The sequence below is a fragment of the Scylla paramamosain genome, chromosome 2 (genome assembly GCF_035594125.1).
Source record: "Scylla paramamosain isolate STU-SP2022 chromosome 2, ASM3559412v1, whole genome shotgun sequence".
In the NCBI taxonomy this organism is placed as follows: Eukaryota; Metazoa; Arthropoda; class Malacostraca; order Decapoda; family Portunidae; genus Scylla; species Scylla paramamosain.
The window spans coordinates 4,440,099-4,464,412 of record NC_087152.1 but is presented as its reverse complement, the minus strand read 5'-3'; the positions used below and the strand labels follow the sequence as shown (position 1 = coordinate 4,464,412).

General features: G+C 42.9%; 1 protein-coding gene and 1 long non-coding RNA gene across 2 annotated transcripts in view; both read right to left on the bottom strand.

The window, feature by feature from the left end:
- LOC135108749 (uncharacterized) overlaps nt 1-23,815 on the bottom strand; it is a 95,606-nt gene extending 71,791 nt beyond the window's left edge. Inside the window, 3 exon segments of the mRNA XM_064019831.1 lie at nt 880-1,010; nt 23,703-23,791; nt 23,794-23,815. Coding sequence (XP_063875901.1) covers nt 880-1,010; nt 23,703-23,791; nt 23,794-23,815 — 242 coding nt within the window.
- LOC135108823 (uncharacterized) lies at nt 14,763-20,210 on the bottom strand. The gene is made up of 2 exons (XR_010272478.1): nt 19,574-20,210; nt 14,763-19,532 (listed from the first exon to the last, which is right to left on the bottom strand). It is a non-coding gene; the product is annotated as an uncharacterized LOC135108823 (long non-coding RNA).
- Nucleotides 23,816-24,314: the final 499 nt, after the last annotated feature.

Below are 24,314 nucleotides of genomic sequence, written 5' to 3'. Positions count from 1 at the left end.
ATCAAAAGCTTTTCGTCTCATCAACTCCTCTCCTCTAACTGACTGTCTTCAGCCTCTCTCTCACCGCCGCAATGTTGCATCTCTTGCTGTCTTCTACCGCTATTTTCATGCTAACTGCTCTTCTGATCTTGCTAACTGCATGCCTCCCCTCCTTCCGCGGCCTCGCTGCACAAGACTTTCTTCTTTCTCTCACTCCTATTCTGTCCACCTCTCTAACGCAAGAGTTAAACCAGTATTCTCAATCATTCATCCCTTTCTCTGGTAAACTCTGGAACTCCTTGCCTGCTTCTGTATTTCCACCTTCCTATGACTTGAATTCCTTCAAGAGGGAGGTTTCAAGACACTTATCCACCAATTTTTGACCACTGCTTTGACCCCTTTTAGGGACTGGCATTTCAGTGGGCATTTTTTTTATTAGATTTTTGTTGCCCTTGGCCAGTATCCTTCCTACATAAAAAAAAAAAAAAAAAAAAAAAACTTCTCCTTACCTCCTTTATTCTTCACATTCACTTCTTCCTTCCCTCCTTCCTTCCTTCCTTCCTTTACTTTTCATAATAAAATTTCTCCTTCCTTCCTTTCTTTCCTCTATTCTGTTCGATTCATTCATCCACCTCTCCTTACTCACTTCATTCACTCTTTCTTTCCTTCCTTCCTTCCTTCCTCTCTTTCTGCCAGCCTCTCCTTTTGCACGCTTCAGAAAACACGAGAAATTCCACCAACTAACTCTTCATCCTGCCTCTCTCGCTCGCTCCCTCCCTCCCTCCCTCTCTCTTATTCTTCACGCTCTTCTGGCAAGATCAAGAACGCTCTCCTATCTTCTCCGTTCCTCCGCGTCTTCGTCCTTCTCTTCCCTCACACACTGCTGTCTCTGGTACTCACTGCAAGAGGGCGGCGTAGTAGGAGTGCGGGATGGCGGCCATCAGCCCCGCCCCGTCGCCAGTGTCGTTGTCACAGGAACATGCTCCCCTGTGCTTCATCCGGGACGCAAGCTTCTCCGCGTCACGAATCACCTGCGAAGATTAGAAGGGAGAAGTTAGAAGGTGCATTTGTTTGTCAGTGGGTTGAATCGCTTGTGTGGTTTGTGTTTGTTGTTTTATTTCGTCTTTTTTTTTTTTAATGTGGTTTGCTTTGAGTGTCGCTGTCAGTCATCGGCTAATACTAATACCTGGCTGCTACTATTATCACTACTATTGTTGCTGTGGTGGGTTCTGCTTTGGAAATGCCGGTATATCTCTACTACTACTACTACTGCTACTACTGCCACTCCTACCACCACCATCACTACTAACACTGACCAAAACTACCACTACCACCACTACCAGTCACTAACCCCACCACTGCCACCACCAATAAAAGACACTACCATTTCCCGTAAGGTCACTGACTCACATTACCCGCAAACTTTCTCCTATAATACTTTCCTATGCTGACTTTTCTTTTCCTTGGGAGCAAACACGAAAAAAAAAAAAAATATTATAACCAACCGTGTCGTGTGTGTGTGTGTGTGTGTGTGTGTGTGTTTGTGTATGTCAAAATTCTCCTCTCTCGCCTCACCAGATTCTATGTGATGAACGCCCTTGTGTTGTTATCAAGTATTGCTGAGTTTTGCAGGGAAACACAAATATGAACAGCCAAAGGGCCACCTGTCAGCCAGCAGATCACGACCCATCACGCCATGTCACCACCTATCGCAAGCAATCACGGCTGACGACCCCCGTACTAGCACCACCACTTGCCATGTCCCGTGCAGTGATGATGTTGGTACTGATAGTGGTGAAAGTGACAATGATGACGGTAGAAGAAAGAGAAAGTAAATAAATAAATAAGAAAAATAATAAGAAAAGAACAACTACAATAAGATGAATAAGGACAACAAGAACAAATGAGCAGGGAGAAGAGAACAAGATGGTGAGAAAAGATAAAAGAATAAATCAAGAAGGAAAAATGTGAGAAAACGATAGGAAAATAAATTATTGTTGGAAAAAAAAAAAGGAATTAGAACTTCAGGATGATGGAAGAGAAAGAAAAACGAACGAAAATTACGAAACACGATTATGAAGCAATGGAATGTAATGCAGAATACTTTAAAAGAGAAACGCAGCTTTTGGTGGCGAGACGGAACACAAACAATATAAAAAAAAATCATCCGTGGATATGAGAGGTAATTAGATGACAAAAGCAGGGATAAAAGAATCAGACATAATGAGAGTTTCGATAATGGTGGTGGTGGTGGTGGTGGTGGTGGTGGTGGAAACGGATTTGCATTTCTGAATACAGTACACACACACACACACACACACACACACACACACACACACACACACACACACACACACACACAGGAAGTCACGGAGATGGTTTCGCGGTATTTGCACACACACACACACACACACACACACACACACACACACACACACACACACACACACACACACACACACACACACACACACACACACGCTATTGAAACACTCACAAAATATCACCTGTCAATTTTTTTTTTTTTCATACATGCAAAGGTTTTTCTTCCTTCCCCATTCCTTTTCTCCAGTCTTATTCCACTACTCTCTCTCTCTCTCTCTCTCTCTCTCTCTCTCTCTCTCTCTCTCTCTCTCTCTCTCTCTCTCTCTCTCTCGTTTATCAATCATTCACCTCTTCACTAACCTTTATTTCTCTGTCAGTCTATTTTTTTTCTCCCACAACTATCATTTTTCCTCTCCCACCAAGCATTATTCCTCTTCTTCAGCCATTCCTCCTCTCCATTAACCCATATTCTTCCCCTTCCCTCAATCATTCCATCTCTTCTTTTACTACCCTTGCCTCTCACCTCTTATTTTTCTCTCTGAACACTTTTTCCTCTCGTTTTTTTATTCCTCCACTAAATTTCTCTCTCCAGACCACTCTTTCCACAATCTCCAACAACCTTACGTGTTCAGCTTCATCTGCATCCCTGTACATACTCTTACTTCTCCAGCCACGTCCTCCTCCTCCTCCTCCTCCTCCTCAGCCAGTCCCTCCCTGCATCCCGTTCACTACACCCACCGACCTATGCACCTTTCTCCCGCCGTCACCTTCACCCTCCAACCTTTCTTCCTCCCTCTTCGGCGCCAGTTCGCTTCCTCTCCCTTCACCAACCTTAGTCCCTTCACTTAAGCACCACATCTCAGGTTCCCTCGGCTTGTATTACCTAGAAACTCAAACTACTGCTGCTACTTCTACTGTAGAGGCTAAATTCAGTGTTTTTTCCTTCTGATATTGTTGGTGGTGGTGCAGAGTGACTTGGAATAGGAGTAGATGGAGGAATACAAAGGAATACAAAGGAAGCAACAGATCTTGAGGTTTTTACTAGGCTGTTTGTATTTGTAAGAGAGAGACAAGATTGCAAAGTAAGAGGAGGAGGAGGAAAAGGACGAGGAGCAGCAGGAGGAGGAGGAGGAGGAGGAGGAGGAGGAGGAGGAGGAGGAGGAGGAGGAGGAAAAGTAAGAGGAGCAGGAGAACAACGGTTAAGACAATAATATGATCACTTCATGCATCAGAGAGCGAACGAAAACAACGTATTTTTTTTCTAATTAATAAAGAGAAAAGGCGAGAACATGAGGAAGATCGATGTTTACGTGGCGCGAATTGGGTATCGGACACCAGCACCACCAGCGAATGGGATCAACACACACACACACACACACACACACACACACACACACACACACACACACACACACACACACACCATGAAACGCCAAAGATAACGCCGTGATGAAAGGTAACGAGAGAGAGAGAGAGAGAGAGAGAGAGAGAGAGAGAGAGAGAGAGAGAGAGAGAGAGAGAGAGAGAGAGAGAGAGAGAGAGAGAGAGAGAGAGTATAATGACCAAGGTAAGGGGAGAGAAAATTTTCACTTAAAGAACTTAAAGGGAAGGTGCATACGAGGAACGAAGAAAACGCAGGACGGGTAACAGATGAGGTTTGTGTCAGTCTCGGAACGTTATGGGCAAAGTTGAGCCACGCAGCCGCCGGGAGAAGGATGGGAGTACAGAGAAAAATAACAAATGAATGCACAAACTTGCCGGAGGACTGAACAGGAGGGAGGAAGTTCGGATATTATTTTGTCCTGCCTCGCCGCGCCTTGGACTAATGAAGGGGTGGAAGGGAATGGACGGAAGGTTCTGGTTCCCCGTCTTTAAAGGACACGATTCTTTTCTCAGTTTTAAATTTAAGGATTAATTCATGCAAGACTGGGTTTCCATTAGGTAGAAGATGATTTTTACATATTCTCTCTCTCTCTCTCTCTCTCTCTCTCTCTCTCTCTGTGTGTGTGTGTGTGTGTGTGTAAATTAAAACTAAGAATCATGAGTGGCTGAGTTTTCCATCTTGAGGAAAATGCGTTCTCTCTCTCTCTCTCTCTCTCTCTCTCTCTCTCTCTCTCTCTCTCTCTCTCTCTCTCTCTCTCTCTCTCTCTCTCTCTCTCTCTCTCTCATTGAAGTCTATATACGTCAAGAGAAGAATAGCTTTTTTTCTCCTACAGAACAATATTTTTTTCTCAATTCAAATAAGAGCAAACAGTCGTAACACTATATGAGATTGTCGCCTTACTTCCTTTCTTTTTAACACATTAACACATTAACTTGGGGTCTAATAACCTCATAAAGACGTTTTCCTTATCAAATTAGAATCACACCTCCTTTTGAATATCTATTATACATATCTACATACAAAGCTCTTATAAGTTTTCACCACTATATCCACGCCTTTACTTGTGGTTCTCCTGCACACACAACCTTGGCGGCGCGAGACTTTACAATCTGATACGAGAACCTTCTTTTTCCAAGCAGCAACAGCGTGACTGTGGCGGCTCACAATGTACAGTTTTGTGGTTGATGTTTGTCAAGCCTCGTGGCTCACACCCAGCCAGAGCCTTTCTGTCAGCCAAACGGGAGCCTTACAAGGAAAGGAGACCGGATATTTTTTTTCGTGTGTGTGTGTGTGTGTGTGTGTGTGTGTGTGTGTGTGTGTGTGTGTGTGTGTGTGTGTGTGTGTCCATGCTCCCTTCCTCTCGACAACCACGCCGCCATCACACACACACAATGCACACTATCCATCTATTTCTGCCCCACTACTCTGTCGACACACACTGCACTCATTCATCTCTCCTCTTTTCGCTCCCTTTTCTTCCTTACATTTCCTCCTCACCCACTGCCCTGCCCTGCCTGCCCTGCCCTGCCCTACCCTTCACCTCCCTGCCTGCCTGCCTGCCTCGCCATCCAACACTAATGTTTAAATCAGAGGACAAGGATGAGACGGTGGGTGAAATAACACGTGACTTGTCTTGTAAACACACCATGATATCATAAAGACGTAATGTCCTGAAACTGCTGAGTGCATTAAGACACCAGAGGCTGACGACCCCCCTCCACACACACACACACACACACACACACGCACACACACACGTTGACCCTCTTATTAAGGCTGGCTAGGGATGTTAGGAAGGAGCACTCATCTCCTCTTAACTTCCTGACAAGGAATGATAAAAGCGAGTGTAGTTGTTGTTGTCAAAGGCAAGCCACGTGTCCTGCCTCGCTTTCTTGCCCGGGATTCCTCACAGTGGCTGCGTATGAACAGGGAAACAATTAGGTCAAGTGCTACCTGTTTATCGAGAGAAGCGACATGGCGGGTGGTTCTGATTGATCATTGGCACGATAATGGCGACGGGGAGGCGGGACAGGTGCGCCAGATTCCGCGGTTCAGTGCACCCGAGGGCCTGTTTAGCTGCAGTGCTCGCCAGGCGGACCGGTTTTAGGAAGGGGAAGGGTGGTGTAGGGAGTGTAGGGTCTGTGGCGGCCTAGCAGGTGGTGGATGGCGGGGAATGGTGCCGGGTTGAGAGATAAAAGAGGAAAAGAGGGCAGGAGTAGACTGAAGGGGTAAGAGTAGGGAGGATGTTGGTGCCTGTGAGTGAGTTTATGAGAAGGGACGAGTTACAAATTTTCGTATTAAGAGAGAGAGAGAGAGAGAGAGAGAGAGAGAGAGAGAGAGAGAGAGAGAGAGAGAGAGAGAGAGAGAGAGAGAGAGAGAGAGAGAGAGAGAGAGAGAGAGAGAGAGAGAGAGAGAGAAACAGGATGACAACAGTACAACAGGAAAGCCCAAATACAGTTTTTACCTTTACCATCTCCGAGACATTTACGCTCTGACAGGTAGCAATGCCAGAATGATACTTGTTGCGGTTTTATGCAGCAAATTTACAATAACTGATCCTAAAAAACTTAATTAACTCCCTTGGCTGTCAGTGAACCATCTCGAAATGATGCCACAAAAGTCTCACCACTCCACTTTCTTAAGCATGAAGAGAAACCATAATAGCAGGAGACTAGAGACAAAAGTATCACTATATATAAGAACGATTACCTCTTCCTGGACAAGCACACTGTATGGCCTCAAATACCCAGAGATAAGCAGTGCCCCGTGTACTGCAAGCAATGTCCCGAGTGATTTAAACATGTTGTACTTCCAAGTCTCGTGTGACATCCAGCGAGATAAGCAAACACGGGATCTACACAGGAATAACAAATATCAAGGCTCTGTTATTATGCAGATGATGAACAAATAAATTACCAAAACGCAGATCGCTGTTATTATGGATATGGTAAACAGATAAAGCACGTTGTCTTTTATCGTTGTTATGAAAATAAATGCTGAGAGAGAGAGAGAGAGAGAGAGAGAGAGAGAGAGAGAGAGAGAGAGAGAGAGAGAGAGAGAGAGAGAGAGAGAGAGAGAGAGAGACTTATCACCTTTACCCTCTCGTCCTGAATAGATAACCATGACAGTGCTTGAGTTAGTGGGACAAAACAGTGATTATGATACAGCTTGACCTCAAAATTTACTCACTGACACAAAAAAAAAAAAAAAAACTTATCCTGTATCTCTTTCTAATGTGACAAACTGATCTACGTTCTTTTCTTTTATTATTTCTCTCTCTCTCTCTCTCTCTCTCTCTCTCTCTCTCTCTCTCTCTCTCTCTCTCTCTCTCTCTCTGGCGTCCATTACCATTTGTAAATAAGAAACCTAAGTGCGTAATATTCGGAGTGACAAAATCACAGGTAAGAAAAATGTGACTTAACCCTTTACACTTTGGTTATTAATAGCTGGAGGGGCTTATCCGCTGCTTCATATTGTATACTATGACAGCAATCTACACACACACACACACACACACACACGCTCACACACAAAGGAAAAGAAACGACACAAACACACACACGCACGCACACACACGCCTACCTACCTACCTGTCTCTCTATGGCTTCAGTACCCAAAATACCAGCCACTTACTCACGCCACGCCCACCACACGCCCTCAGACCCTCTCCCACGTCCTTCCCACACCCTCCAAGCATTCTCCTATCCTTTCCCTAAACTAGATAGCCACCACAGCCCTCCGTCTTCCCTCCCAACGCCCTCCAGTCCTTCCCCGATGCGCTTTTGTTTTAAAATCTGACAAGGGAAGGATCGTTAGAGACAACACGCGCGTCAGCAACGACAAGGACCCCGCCAGCTACTTGAGAGGAGGAGATGGAAGAGGAGGAGGAGGAGGAGGAGTTTATTAATACTTCCCATACCGAAACACTCACTAAAATTTATGTTTGCTATTTGCTACGCTGTCTTAAATGTTCTTGTACTCTTCTACACATATTTAGTGCCTCTTTACAGCCAGGTTTCCAAGTCGGTTAATCTGCCCCAAGACGCTGCCAAGAACCGGTGGACTTGCTTCAAAGGGACCCCCGCAAGCAGGCACATCCAGGGCATAACACAGGTTTATATATACCTGTGTGTGTGTGTGTGTGTGTGTGTGTGTGTGTGTGTGTGTGTGTGTGTGTGTGTGTGTGTGGGTGTGTCCTGGCGGGTAGACTGAGAATCGACGCGAGGTTGTCTTAGTTTGGCTCCCCACTGCCAGAATGGATCCCCGCCCCTTACTGTGTGTGTGTGTGTGTGTGTGTGTGTGTGTGTGTGTGTGTGTGTGTGTGTGTGTGTGTGTGTGTGTGCTCGGAGCATGGTTAAGGCGCTTTGTGTTGGCAAGGATGACAGTGTGACGGGGACGATAACAATGATGATATTGGTAACTACTACTACTACTACTACTACTACTACTACTACTACTGGTGCTGCTGCTGCTGCCACTGTTATTACTACTACTACTGCTATTACTACTACTACTACTGTTAAGTATACTGAGTTCACTCCTAGTAGTAGTAATAGTAATAGTGGAAAAATATTACTATCCTTTTAATAATCACTACTTTATTATTATTGTCACAAATACTTTAGCATCACCACGACCAGTATTCAGCATGTTCATATTCCCACGTGACTCGGCTTCTGTTTGCTTTTCAGCAGAATAACACGCAACCACGCTTATCCTTATCAGTCATTTCCTGTGAACACTCTCCATTGACTGAAAAACGTTACTACTACTACTACTATTACTACTACTACTACTAATACTACTACTACTATTACTACTACTATTACTGCTGCTCCAACTACGCCACCGCTGCTCCAAAACACACCACCACGACTAACACACCAATATTTCACGTAAGCCAAGCGACTGCTGACGCCGTGCTGTGTGAGGCTTCATTGCGGAGACAACATTCCCGCCCACCCACCCACCCACACAGCGAGAGAGAGAGAGAGAGAGAGAGAGAGAGAGAGAGAGAGAGAGAGAGAGAGAGAGAGAGAGAGAGAGAGAGAGAGAGAGAGAGAGAGAGAGAGAGAGAGTTTAGTATTGCAAATTTATCTACACACTTAGTCACTGCACTTTTCACGCTCCGATTTTCGCTTGTGCTTGTTTTGGAGATGTAGAAGAGGAGACAGTTCTTGCTTTAAACAACCAGACAACGACCTCGTATACTCTTACAGTTTACGAGCAAAAATATTAACAAGATGGACGCGAATAAATTTTTTGTACTAAATCGCCTTTTTTTTTTTTCCAGTATCTAAAAAAGTTTTCTCCCGCCCAGTCTCGTTTCAAGGAGTCGCACAGGTGACATCATCAAGGTACTCTCGTAATTATATGGAGCGCGCTATACTCTTGATCTTTGACCCACAATGAATATCAAACCAGCTGTGGTTCATAAAGGTTAAGGTGATGAGAAGAAGCTTTTGTCTTCGTCGCAAATATTTACTTACAAAAAAATATATATATAAACAAACAAATAAATAAATAAATAAATAAATAAACTGATAAAAAGCATCGAAGTGTGAAAAGCTTCGAGATATTGTGAGTTGTTTCAGAATAATTGAATCTCAGAGAGGTATTCCCGCCGTGTGTGTGTGTGTGTGCGTATGTGTGTGTGTGTGTGTGTGTGTATTGGGGGTTACTACTCGTACTACATGAAACGGAGACACGGCCCTTTATCGGGAGATTATCAAAACTTTGGTGTGTGTGTGTGTGTGTGTGTGTGTGTGTGTGTGTGTGTGTGTGTGTGTGTGTGTGTGTGTGTGTGTGTCACCCAACGTCAACTTATTATTGTAACTACCATATGTAATCAGACAAACTTTTAGATAAACAAAGATTCATTAGACACGATGATTAAAAACGGTAAAGAAAAATGCCAAGTAAGTAATTAAAGTCTTATGAGTGAACGTGGTTAGTGTTATCAGACGCCTCGGTGCCGTCTCGACTCATTCTAGCAGGCAATTATGGAAGTCAAGGGGGATACGAATTGAGGAAGAGGAGAGGAATGAAAGGCTTGAGAGAGAGAGAGAGAGAGAGAGAGAGAGAGAGAGAGAGACCTACACAAGTGCATTGCTCTGTGGTGTCTCCCCCTCTCCCTTCCTTCAGTAGGTAATGGGATTTGAAAGGTTTGTTCTTACGCCACTGATGTCAAAGAGAACGTTCATTTGGTGTACACTTTGACCTGGACTGAGTAACATTATGATGAGGCTGGAGGTGAGTTGTTTATATAACCTGAATATTATTTTATTTATTTATTTTGACTTTTCTTATCTTTTATTTATTTATTTATTTATTTATTCCTCAAGACGTCAACACTCCCTTTCTGATCCCTCAAGTACATCTCTCCTTCCAACACCGATCTTCTTTACATCCCCATTAGTGAATAAGAAAACAAAAGAAATACGTTCAGATAATTTAAAAGATTATCAGAAGGCATAGTTTCCCTCTCTATACAACTACCAATCTATCTACTATCTATCATTCAATCAATCAATCTGTCTATCTGTCAATCTATGTGGCTCTGTCTGTCCATCAATCTATACATCTATATCTGGCATCAGTTCCTAAGATCTCCCCCAAAATCAATAGCCACAACCTTCCCTTCCTTTATCCCTGTCCTTGCATCCCTCTTGGCGTGCTCTGACCCTCTCACTCTCCTCTAACTTCTTTGCATCACATCTTCCAGTGCTCCATCTGTTGATTTCACCAGAAGTCGCCCTCTCGCACCAGACGCATCAGCCAGACTATCTTATTCACACATTATATAACTTCACTTTCCCTCAGCCAGCTATTGACCTCCATTTGACAACTATTACTGGTACGAAACGATTTCCTACCACTAATCACCACAACCACGACCTTTCGTCACCAAAGGTCGTCATAACCAAGACCAGCACGGACACCACTGCGATAAGAGTCTCCTATTCTCGCTTCCCTCAGCAACATCGAGACAATCTGCTGATCCCAGTGCCGAGGGCGGTCAGAAAGAGTTATTGTTCACATCAGCTCTGACTCCCTGACGCTATCCGGTGCAGTGATGCGAGATTGCGACCGTCAGCAGAGGAGAGGAGATGGAAGAGAGGTGATGAGGAGAGACGGCAAAGAGAAATAAGAAAAGTAAGAAAAATAAGTGCAGAAATATGAGTGAGGAAGGAAAATGATAATTGCATCAGTGAAATAAACGAGGATAAGAAAGATTGCAAGGAGAAAGTTGTGTAAGAAGAAATAATTAACGAGGAAATGAAAGAAAGGGCGAAGATAAGACAGAACTGATGACGAGAAGGAAAGGCAAAGAGAAGTAAGTGTTAAAAATATGGGCGAGGGAAAAAAATAATAATTGCATCAGTGAAATGAACGAGGAGAAAGTTGTGTAAAAAGTAAATAACGAAAGAATTAAAAGAGAGGACGAAGATAAGAAGGGAGATAAATGACGACGACGATGGATGGCAAAAAGAAGAAAGTAATAAGGAAGGAAAATAAAAATGACAGTAAAAAAAAATAATAATGTCTGCAAGGAGAAAGCTGCATAGAAAAAAAAAATAGATTAAAAAAAAATGAAAGAAGCTGAGAAGAAGAAGAATGACATGGAAGAAGTTGTGTGAAAAATAACTGACAACAAGCAATAATAAGATTCATGGAGGAAACACAAGCATGAGAAGGAGGACAAGGAGAAAGTTGCATGTAAAAAGTGACCATAAATAATGACGAGACTGCAGCGACAAGGGAAAACAAACAATGTGATCATGAACGTGCGGGAGGCGATAATGAGGACAAATATGATAAAATAAAAAAAAATAATGACATGAGAATGAAACGGAAGCAATGAGCGTACTAATGACTGATTGCTGTGAAGATAATGAGAAGCGGCAACAAGGAGGAAGAAGAAAATTAAGAAAAATAATGAGAGGCGAGAGGAATTTAAGGAAGCACGCGAACGATAAATGAATAATGACAAGCGGGGAAGAGGAGAAGAAAAGATGGTGAGAGGCCATGGCGGAAGAGAGGAGGAGAGAGGAAATTGAGTCCCCGCAACAACACAGCATCAGCGCAACACACACACACACACACACACACACACACACACACACACATAAATAAATAAGTAAATTGATAGGTAGGTAAGCATTTTAGTATCCATGAACATAACTCCATAAAGCACACGCATACATACATACATACTTACATAAACAAAATAGATGTAATTATTAAATCTTCAATCCAAAAGAACTTCATATACAGTAAAATATAAATTAATAAAGACAGTTCTTCCTTTTCATAATCATAAATAAAACCAAAGACAGAGAGACAGAGAGAAACAGACTGACAGACAGACAAACACCGACACACACACAGTTTTGGTGGTATCTGGTGTGGGTCCCGGTGGTGAGTCAGGCGCCTGCAGCAAGCCACAGCCAGACCACACAACCCCGGGAGACACCAGACTGCCGGCTAGACACAACAAAGACTTATGAAAGGGTGGGAGGCGAGGGAGGCGAGAGGGGGCGAGAAAGTGGTGTGTTTCTTGTTGTGGCCCTAAACTTTTCGTCACCGCTTCGTCACCACCACAGACACTAACACTGCCATCACTAACAACAGTATGGGCTAGAGAAGTCGATAATGTTTTTTTAGTTTAAGTTTTGATATGTAATCTCTCGTTTTTCCATTTTTTTTGTTTTAGGTGTGTGTCAAGATCATTGTTCTACGGATATATAATGCGTTGTTTTTGTTTTTTTTTGCTTGTCTTTCTTCCTATACTCGATTCATAATGCATTTTTTTTTATATAATCCTTTGTTTTATCGTTATTTCTCTCCCTCATGTAACTATCGCTAAAAGATTATTTTAGATTAGGTTAAAAATCCCTTTTCCATACGTACAGTGTAAATTCATTCATGTACATAAATATAATAATTCTACTGAAGCCCAGGAACTCTAAAACAAAGTCCAAACTTCAGATGAATACAGCAGAAATTCCGGTTAAAAATAGAACAACGAAATTCTGAAGGAAAAAAAAAAAAATATGTACAACATGAAATTTTGCCATGAAAACTTTCCAACAACACACATTTGTTCCTTTTAACTTGATTCAAACTTCCGGCATGCTTTTCTCTTCCTTTCTTTAGCCAGTTCAAAGTCATGGAGGTCAAACTGGATTGCTTTCCCTCCTGCAGTGTGGCAAAGAGCAGGTATTTTGTGAAAGGAGGACAGGTGTGTGTGTGTGTGTGTGTTTCTGTGTGTGTGTTTCTGTGTGTGTGTGTGTGTGTGTGTGTGTGTGTGTGTGTGTGTGTGTGTGAGTGTATGTGTGTGTGTGTGTGCAGGGACGGCTGGACAGGTTATGTGTGTGGCGGAGACAGGTAAAGGCTGTGTTGGGATGGTCTCTGTGACAAGGCAACAGGTTTACTCGTATATAGAGTGGTAGGTGTGTAACTTGAAGCAGGTGAGTATAAGGAGGACAGAAATGTAGTGGGGAACAGGTGTGAGGATGGAGCTGACCTGGCCTGACTCTCGCCTGACTTGACTAAACGTAACATACACAGGTATAAAAATAACATAAAAATGCAGTGATTTATTTTGGCTTGTTCGATTGCAACTTCTAATCTTCCTCTTTCCTCAAAACGTTTCTTTCTTCCTTCCCTCTCTTTCACCTCCTTCCTTCATCCTTCTTTATTTCTTTCTCTCTCATTTCTTTTTCCTCACGGTTATCCCTCTTCGCCTCCTTTCTCTTTGGCGCTTATCCCTCCTGCCTCCCTTCCCTCGCCCTTTCTTTCTTCCCTCCCTTCCACCTCCTTCCTTTATCCTCGCTAATTCCTCCTCTCCTTCTTCTCCTTCTTTCTTTCCTTCTTCTTTTCTCTTCCCTCGTCCCTTCTTCCTTCCTTCTCAACTCCTTTCATCCCCGCTCATTCCTCCTCCTCCACGGTCATCTCTCCTTTCCTCCTCCTCCTCCTCCTCCTCCTCCTCCTTCCTTCCTTTCTCTTCGGTGCTCATCCTTCCTACCTCCCACCCCTTCTCCTCCCCTTCCATTCCCTCACGTCTTCCGGTATTTCCTTCTCTTCCCCCATCCCCATCACCACCACCACCACCACCACCACCACCAGGAGCCCCTCACAGACCTTCTATTACTTCCCATGGGCCTCACGAAATCCCTCTGTCTCTTCTGAAATCCTTCCTTTTCCTCGTCTTTCTCTTTTTATGATTTTTTTTATTTTCTTTCTCATTTTTGTTCGTTGTCCTCTTGATTTTTTTTTTTTTTTACTTTTTTAGTTTTAATTTTTTTTTCTATTTCGTGTCCTATTTCTCTCTCTCTCTCTCTCTCTCTCTCTCTCTCTCTCTCTCTCTCTCTCTCTCTCTCTCTCTCTCTCTCTCTCTCTCTCTCTGGTTTATCATCACGTTCTCCACGTGTCATCTTTATTCATCTCTAACTTCTCTACTCTCGTTCATTCATTGTTGCCTTTTATCCCTGTCTGTCCTTGCTTTGTCTTCTTTCTCCATCTTTCTTTTCATTTTTTTATTCCCAGCAGTTCTATCTGATATTCTTTACCAGCACTTTGTCTCTTGCTAACGTTATTCTGCTTTCTTTCTTTCTTTTTTTTTTTTTTTCTTTTCTTTTTTCATGCCTGCACGTCTTCCTTCCTCGAGTTACTGGTGAATATCTTCTTCTCAGTTACGCTTTTTCTGTTTTTTTGCTCTTGTAACTGTGTGTGCCTGCCTGTCTGTCTGTCTGTCTGTCTGTCAGGGTGCATGCATATCAGTGAGTCAATACGTCTGTCTATCTGGTTCCTCTTACCTTATATAATCGTAAGGTTCCATTTATTCCAGTTTGTGTTTGTCTGCTTCTCCTGTCTGTCTGTCTGTCTGTCTGTGTATCTATCTATCTGTTTACCTGTCCAGCTGTCATTTTTTCTACCCTTTCCTTTCCTTTAGCACGTCTCTTCCCTCCTTGCCTGTCTGTTTGTCCATCTACCTGACTGTCTGTTCTTCTCCTCCCTTTCCTCTTGCATAATACTCCTTTTTTCTTGTCTGTCTGTCTGTCTGTCTGTCTGTCTGTCTGTCTGTCTGTCTGTCTGTCTGTCTGTCTGTGTCTATCTTTTCTCCGTTCATTCCTTTCATACAACACATCTACTCTTACTTCCTTGCCTTTCCTCGTTTACATGCGCCCTGACCTTTCTTCCTCCGCTCCCTTGTCCCTTTTTTGCATAAGGCGAGAGAGAGAGAGAGAGAGAGAGAGAGAGAGAGAGAGAGAGAGAGAGAGAGAGAGAGAGAGAGAGAGAGAGAGAGAGAGAGAGAAATTAAAGAAAGGAAGAGGATATAACCGGAGCCGTAAAGAAAATGGAATATGAAGGAATATGTAAAGGATTTAAAGAGGGAAGAAAAGAGAGAAGGAAGGGAAGAAGAAAGGGAGGGAGGGAGGGAAAGAAGAAAGGAAGAAGCATAATTGAGGGTTAAAAGAAACGCCTAACAAAAAGAAAAGTGGAAAGTTAATAAAAAAAAAAGGAAGACGAAGAAAATTGCAGGAGTTTACGGGAATGGGGAAAGGAGGAGGAAGGGGAAGAGAGAAGAAACACGGGGAGAAGAAAAATAAATAATTCTGAACACGTTTAATATTTCCACTTCCCAACACCCTTCTCCCCATCACCTCTCCTTCCCTCCCTCAACGTCCATTCCTCCTCTCCTTCCCCCTCCCTTACCTTCTATCTCTTCCTAATTCCTACCTTCTCATATTTTCTCCTCCTTTCCCTCCACTCCCATCCTTCTTCAACGCCTATCATTCCTCCACACCCTTCCATCCCTCATCCTCCTCCCGCGTGCCCATCCCCACCCCTCGCTTTCTCTCCTTCCCTCCTTTTCCCTCCTTTCTCCTCCCCGCGTCTACTCCTCCCCTTCACCCTGGACATGACAACCTGAAGGCCACGTCAATTTCATATCCACGACCTTCCGTGTTCTTTTTAAATTCTGAAGGAGGAGGAAGGGCTTCGATTTGGAGAGAGAGAGAGAGAGAGAGAGAGAGAGAGAGAGAGAGAGAGAGAGAGAGAGAGAGAGAGAGAGAGAGAGAGAGAGAGAGATAAATTTTTAATGGAACACGAATGAAAAATGCAAAACCAAGAGAGTGAGTGAGTGTTGAGTGTAGAGGATCAATAATTCCACACACACACACACACACACACACACACACACACACACACACACACACACACACACACACACACACACACTACGAAAGCAAGATTACTGAGCAAATTAGTACCCGCATTCATGAACACCTCATCTCATCCCCGCTACTTCAATCAAACAGGCTGAGGCGGAAGTTACTGGCGGTTTTGAAGTGTGTTTTCATGCCTCCAGTGAAAGTTTAAAAGGGATCCAGGGTAGTTAATTAGAAAAGAAACACTCATATACCTGACCAATTACCTGTGGTCTTTGAAAATGGTGGTAATGAGAGAGTAAGGCGTTTAAAGACTATTGGCTCAGGTGAGAGGGGTGACACAAAGGAATGTAAAGGAAGAGCAGACGATGTGCAGGGGAAGGAAGACAGGAAGGAAGGAAGGAAGGAAGACAGGAAGGAAGGAAGGAAGGAACGTGAGGCAACAATGGATGGGAGAAGTTTTGAAGAGAAGAAGGAAGAGGAGGAAGAGGAGGAGTAAGACTGAGATGGATGAAACGCCTCTTTTCCGTAAGTGCAGTGAATTATGGAGTTTTGGAGAGAGAGAGAGAGAGAGAGAGAGAGAGAGAGAGAGAGAGAGAGAGAGAGAGAGAGAGAGAGAGAGAGAGAGAGAGAGAGAGAGAGAGAATGACACATACAAGTTACAGCTTTTATTTTTCTTAATTGATTTAACTATTATTAGACCATTATTACCACAATCACCACCGCCGCTGCTACTACTACTACTACTACTACTACTACTACTACTACTACTACTACCACCACCACCACTACTACTACCGCCACCACCACCACCACCACCACCACCACATACACTCACAGCTCAGCAATTAAAAGCCTTACGAATCACGGGTCGGGTCACGCACCACAAGATATAACTGGCCCTAATTAACAGTTGGAGTTTACGAAGAAATCAAGACGCTTAATTAATGAGCTCCATGTCCGCGTGGGGGAAGATCTCGTTAATTGAATGATGGCTCTGGAAACTACCTGCCTAATTACTGCTTTACTCAATGGTGAACTTCAGGTATTCAACCTCCTTTTTCTCTCAAGCCATAAACTTTTTTTTCTTTCCAGGTCTAAACATAACATTTACTCTCATTCTAAACTTTCTCTAAACTAAATATTTTCCATTTCTAAATATTTTGCCATTTTTCTTTCCAGTTCTAAACATTAGTATATATATACATATATTCTTTTTTATCTTTCCCATCCGATATCTGACAGTTTAAACACAGTTTCATACTAAATCTATCATCGCTTTTCAAGTCTGATCTTTTAAAATTCCTGTTTCAAACCTAAGCTTCAGATATCAAACACACTGTACTCCTCTTTTCAATCCTAAACTTCAAATATCAAACATTCTTCTCCGGAGTTTCAACCCTAAACCTCATATATCTAAAATGTACTTCCTTTCCCACTCCTACACTTCACACTTCACACTCTCTTCTTTTCAACAGTAAGAAGAAAAAAGCTCTTAACAATAACACTAAACTAAAATCGACTCCTTTAATTAAATCCAGAGACATTCCCAAAATTCCTGGCAGGCACTTTCATTCCCATCATTTCTTCCCTTCACCACCTCTCCCTGCTCTGGCTTCGTTCCTCCCTATAACCTCCATTCCAGGGCACAGGAGGAGAGGAGACCACTGCATCTCCGCCAATGGTCTCTCCTGGTCTCTCTCAGCAGCTTAAGACAATGGTGAGTGAGAGGACGGTGAGCCAGATCCCTCGTCAGTGCCCTGGAGTGTTAGCACGCGGCATGGCATAGCGGATTGGCCTCCTCTCCAATCTGAATCCATCGCCTGGCAACTGACTTTCGGCTTCTCGTGCATCATCACGTGACCACCTGGCTGCCCCCACGTGGATGGTGGTCACGCGGCGCACCTGACAGATACCACACTGCACATGTCGCGATGAAAGGTGATGTGACGTGCAGTAGGGTAAATACAGTGACGTGTGATAGAGTGTTGGTCAATAGCGAGGTGGTTTCTTTATTAAATCTCCTTCGTCAGTAGTTGAGTAATGTAGTGTACTGTAATTCATTTTCACTGTTTATGACCCTTTTATTCTTTCTCAAATCCTTTCATTTTCTGATAATCTCTTCCCCTAATCTCCCATAGACTGTTAGTACATCAGAGGACTTAAAACTGTGGGAAAACACGAAACAGAGGTAATTAAAAAAATCTTACTTAACTTCTGACATTCATCTAATCTCCCATAGACTATTAGTACATCAAATGACTCAAAACTGTGGGAAAACAAGAAACAGACAAGTAACTGAAAAATCTTACTTAATTCTGACCTTGAATGTACACCGCCACCCCACGCGCCGCTACCTTAATCCTCAGACGATGGAACAGTTGACAGAAATAAATAAACCCAGTATTCTGAAACGCTCTTGTTCTCTCACCACGACTATTCTCAAAGGCTACAAAGATGATCTGCTGGGTTCTCAATAATGTTTCTCCTCTTAATCACACAGAAATCTTGTTAATATGCCACCAGAACCATAAAAAAAGAACATTTAAAAAAACCTGTGCAACTTCAGCTAAAGCCTTTTGAATGTAGTGGAGGTGCAGCGTGGATGTGCTTCAGAATATGATCAAGAACGTGACAACTTAATCATTACGCATTTCCCAGTATTTATTACCGGGAGGCGATGGCTATCCGTTTGTTTGTGTATATACTGTTTGTTTGTATTCATTTTCATTCATTGTCTTCCCGCAGGACTATGGAAAGGTCATGAAGCTGTAGCCAGGTCCCCGCGGCGCCACGCATCAGTAGAGTGTTAAATCAAATAAATGCTGCTTTGTGTTTGTTATGAAAGGAAAAAAAAAATCTAACTTTTGTCTTTAATTCACTTAATTTCATTCATAGTTTCTACATTTTTTTTTCAGGAGTGGTATATAAACGGAATTTTCTCTCTTTTTTTTGTATGAGTGTGTGTGTGTGTGTGTGTGTGTGTGTGTGTGTGTGTGTGTGTGTGTGTGTGTGTGTGTGTGTGTGTGTGTGTGTGTGTGTGTGTGTGTGTGTGTGTGTGTGTGTGTGTGTGTGTGTGTATCCTTGGACGGCCTTACCTGACTGAACTTACCCAAACCAAACTTAACCTGGCCTAATCAAACTTGTCCAAACCAACCCTAACCTGATGTAACCCACCCCAACTAAACCATTTTGTATAACTTAACCTAGCATATCCATACCAAACTCTCTCTCTCTCTCTCTCTCTCTCTCTCTCTCTCTCTCTCTCTCTCTCTCTCTCTCTCTCTCTCTCTCTGGTCAACTAACCCTTAACTGCACACTCCACCTACACAGACAGCGGCCGGTGACTCAAATTTAGTGAATCGTAAAGATGTAAAGTAATCAAAACACCATAATCTGACGTCGTAGGGGAAGAGAAGAAGGAGGAGGAGGAGGAGGAGGAGGAGGAGCAGGAGGAGGAGCTGGAGGACGGGGGGTAATTATGCAAACGTGGAGGTGTGTGAACACTTATCAGCATCACGTGTACTGTGGCGATGCTGGTGGTGGTGGTGGTGGTGGTGGTGGTGGTAGTGAAGGGGGAAGATGAAGAGATAGGCGAATGAGACTAAGTGATGGATTTGTTTGTTTCTTCTCTCCACTACTTCACCTCTCGTCGCAGCATATATATTCTCTCCACTACTTCACTACCTCTCGTCGCAGCATATATAACACATCACCCATTAACATCTCACCTAATAACAGTATCTTTCACCTCATCCCTCATTCCTCCCCTCCTGCATGCACTTCTTCTTTACTCTTAACCATGCCCTTATCCTCTCCTGCCCTACTATCCTCCAGTTACGTGAGGACAATATCTCTTCCACATGACACACACAAAGAAAAAAAAACACTAATTATCAATCTTAGTCGCTGGGTATTATTGTTTTCCGCTCAATCGGTGTTATCAATGAAGGGGCGATAAGGGTTGTAAGGCCGAAGGTGAAGCATGTATCACAGAGAGGGAGGGACAGAAGAGGAGGAGGAAAAGGGATGGAAGAATTCAAGACACGTGTACTGCAGTGAGGAGGTGACGAGTGTATCCGTGTGGTGAGTGTAGCGACATCTCTTGGTGGCGGAGGTTGAATGGACTTTGCTCTCTTACAGTTTGAGTGATTAGAGAGGAAAGAGGAGACGAAAATGGTGTGGATGAAGAGAGAGAGAGAGAGAGAGAGAGAGAGAGAGAGAGAGAGAGAGAGAGAGAGAGAGAGAGAGAGAGAGAGAGAGAGAGAGAGAGAGAGAGCCGCGACTTTGACCGGCAGCTACATTAAGGCAAGTTCTCAAGGTCACAATTCTCAGGTTAGGGTGATTGTCCGCAAGAGAGAGAGAGAGAGAGAGAGAGAGAGAGAGAGAGAGAGAGAGAGAGAGAGAGAGAGAGAGAGAGAGAGAGAGAGAGAGAGAGAGAGAGCAATAACCTTCTGTATAAAAAAAAAAAAGACAGGAAATTCAAGCCGGGTAACGAAGTGGTGAATGGAGGAGGAGGAGGAGGAGGGAAAAGAAGCAAGCGAGGTGGGGAGATGGCTCATCCCTATAGAAAATTATAAGAGGTTCAATTAGGGTTTATAAGGATGCTGATATGAATAAATAATGCACCAAAGAGACCCGGTAGCGATTAAAAGGCTATTAGAGATTAAAAATTATAAATACCCATCTTAATCACAGCTTTCTATCCTAAATCACACATAAAATAAATCAACCCGTTTCCGACATTTATATTTTGAAGTGTAAAGGGAATGTGCGAGGTAAATGGTGGTGGCGATACACAGGCTACTTGTAAATGCCGCTGAGGTGGCGATGGTTCCTCTGACAACAAAGGGGAGGACAGGACAGCCTCTCTCGCATCCTTAACTCGACGCAACTCGCTAAGGTTTCCTCGTACACGTAAGCTGCTTTGTGATGCTTAGCGCCAACCCGTCAGCAGCGTACGGTTTAAAGGACGGTTCCACAGTTTGTCGTAATGGATTGTAACCTTCTCTAACTTATCCAGATCAAACCTCACCTGACCTAACTCACCCACACCAAGCCTGACCTGACCTAACGTAACCAAACTAAACCTAACCTGATCTAACACATCCAAGCTGACCCCCAACCAGATGTAACCTACCCAAACTAAACCATTTTGTATAATCTAACCTATGCAAACAAAACCTAACTTAACCAGACTTGACGTACCCAAATTAACGTTCCTATTATAACGTAACCTGACTTACCCTATACTGAACCTAACCCAACCTAACCTAAATCAAAGTAACCCGTTTTCTATAAAAGCACCAAAGACTGCACAAATTGGTCAAATGCTCGGAGCTTTAAAGAGAAGTTAGCAAACCCAGGAAGAAGTATATTTAGCAGAGTCACAATTCCACTTTCTCATACTCTCTCTCTCTCTCTCTCTCTCTCTCTCTCTCTCTCTCTCTGAATACATATATGCAACAGAAATCAACAATTTATAAGCTCTTAACGCAGCTACTCCTACTAAGTGATGTGAGAGAGAGAGAGAGAGAGAGAGAGAGAGAGAGAGAGAGAGAGAGAGAGAGAGAGAGAGAGAGAGAGAGAGAGAGAGAGAGAGAGAGAGAGAGAGAGAGAGAGAGAAACACACACACACACATTTGGTCTCATTCATTATAACTCGTGGCACACCCTCCTCAACTTCACAGCTGTTAAGGAAACGTCTCCGGCACTTCCACCTCCTCTCTCAACTTCTAACCTATGACGCATGCAGCACGATGGGTGAAAGGCTAGAAGTTAGGTTAGCTTTGGTAGGTGTATGGTTTAGTTAAGTTAAATTGAGCGAGAGAGTGGGGAAGGTAGGGTAAGGCTAGATAAGGTAAGGTTAGGTAGGGTAAGATATGTTAAGGTTAAGCTTAGAAAAGACATAATTTATTTCCTGATCATTTTTTTTCTGTGGTCATGATTCTTTTTTTTTTTTTAATGATGTGAATGAAAAATTTGCTTAATAGTGCCACATACCCAAAGTCCCTTCAGCATCACAATCTCACGGGATTCTTAACATCACAACACAACTTGAACTGTTCCTCCACTCCTTCCTTTCCAGCGAATTAAAGATTACTCCTCTTTAGAGATCTACAAGGCTTTAATTTGAATGTTTTACGAAGAACCGATGGCTGGGTGCGAGGCGGGCTGGGGCAGGATGGGGCAGAGAGGTACATGGAACAGGAGTTAGGGATATGGACTGGGACAGGGCGAAATTAGACTGGTGAAAATAAACGTGGCAGTAGATCTTGAAAATAAAGTTGATCTGATGTTATAGTTTTAAGAGCAGGTATTAAGAAGTGCGCAAGTGTCTTAAGAGTGCTGCGTCATATGAGTGCATTACAGGTAAGTGTGTGAGTTGAGAGAGAAGAAGGAGAGTGGATGTAGTCATATTATCTAATTTTCTACCTCTAGCTCACGATACCAAAAGAATATTCACCACTGCCAGCCTCTAAACCAGTGTTGCATTTCACTTCTTACTGAATAAAAGTTCTTAAATATCATGAACCTAAACGTTGTAAGTATTCTTAAACACTTTGAGCTTTCACCACTAACAGACCTTCCTTCAAAACCTACACAGATGAAAAGTTTGGTTCTCATATTTCTTCATTAGAGTTACATAACCCTTCACTACCACTACAAGCATGGAAATATTTGAAAAACCTAATGATTTTTGCTAGAGTTTGTGAAGATTAGTGGAGGCAGGGCGCTGATACGTTTGAGAATGAGGTCCGAAGTTAGAGAAGGGAATGATCAAGAGTAAGTTCAGTGATAGAGGATCAAATATGTGTTGTGAGATCAAACGCTTCTCATCAAGGGAAAGCACGTGTATCTAATTACAATTCCGGAACTTTTTTGGTGTTCGTAACTTTTCATTCGTTTCAGTTTGCCGCGGGAGACCAAAAACAAAGGCGCAAATTTTTCTTCCAAAGTGAACGTTACGGGAAGCGAACCGGACACTCAAATGTAGCCTGAAATATATTCAAGAAAAGTCTTTTGCACTCGACAAATATTAGCTTAAAATACAGTTAAGAAAAGTCTTCCCCATTTAAGAAACCAGGTCATTTTTCTGTCTAGTTGAGCAACATGAGCATTTATGATTCAGCTGTGGAGCATATTACTTTGGGGATTACGAAAAGAAAATTGCTGCAGAATGAAAAATAGAAATGTACGTGTTATGCATTATGCAGACGCTGTTTATCATACGTGGATAAAAAAAAAATTGTCTATCATAAAAAGGAAAACACACCAAAAACTTCACTTATTACGACTTTGCTGCTGCTGCTGACATAATGGCGATCATCCTATCAATTCCCCCCACCCCCTGTTCACCTCATAACTGTCCAATTTCTGTCCTCGTAACTAAAGCCACGTGACATTTTCAGCACATATACTGTAAGTTACCAAAGAACAAAAAGAAACATCAAAGAAGAACAAACCGACATGTTAACCGTCTCGAGGTTGTCTGTGATAAGCTGCACTACTGAATGTAAAGTAAAATATATATGTATGATAGCGCAGGTGAAGGCTCCTCCCCACCCTCTGCTTCTTATACCAAAGGAGAAAATTACAAAGAAATTCGACCACACAGGGAAGTAAAGAGAATGAGACAGATGTGTAGACAGAGACAAAGACAAACAGATAAATAGATAGATAGGAGGAAGGATAGATACATGATACATAAGTAGACAGGTAGAAATGATTGATGGATAGATAGATTGATAAATACAATATCCCCAATTCCTAACGTACCTTCTTACACACACATAACCAGATCGGCCCAATGACAGACAACCACTGAACCAGCTTACCTTGGCCGAAGATTCCCCATCGATGTTGACAATGAAGCCAACGCCGCACGCAGCAGTCTCCCGCGAGGGGTCGTACAGGCCCTGGGCGGGGGGTAGTCCCAGGGTTCGCCCATGGTGCCGGGGACGCCGCGACTGGAAGGTACAAGAAAGATCATGTTAATACTGGTGTTTGTGCGAGGGCATTGTAACGAGATCAGGGAGGTTTCTAGACAATTATCCCCTTGTTTTGGGTAATTCTGTTGATCTTTCTTATAGGGAGTGGCATCTCAGTGGGTCTTCTTTTACCTCTTACGTGAAAAGAAATGAGAACACAAGCTCTGGCATCTGCAAAAACTAGTTAGGAGTAGTGTAGTGATTTTGTAGTCATTCCTCAGCCCGTGGTCACTTCATCACCTGCCTCCAGTCTTGTTTGTACTGCTTGGCTTCATCTGGTATTACAACTATTATTGCCTCGTAGTTATATTGCTACTATTTTTTTGTTACTAATTACTGCTATTTATGTGTAATTATTTCGTATTTATATTACAGCTACTTTTCTGTTCCTCATTACGATCACTTATGTGTGTAATTATCTCGTTTTTATATCGGTAAAACTCTTTTTTATTTATTACA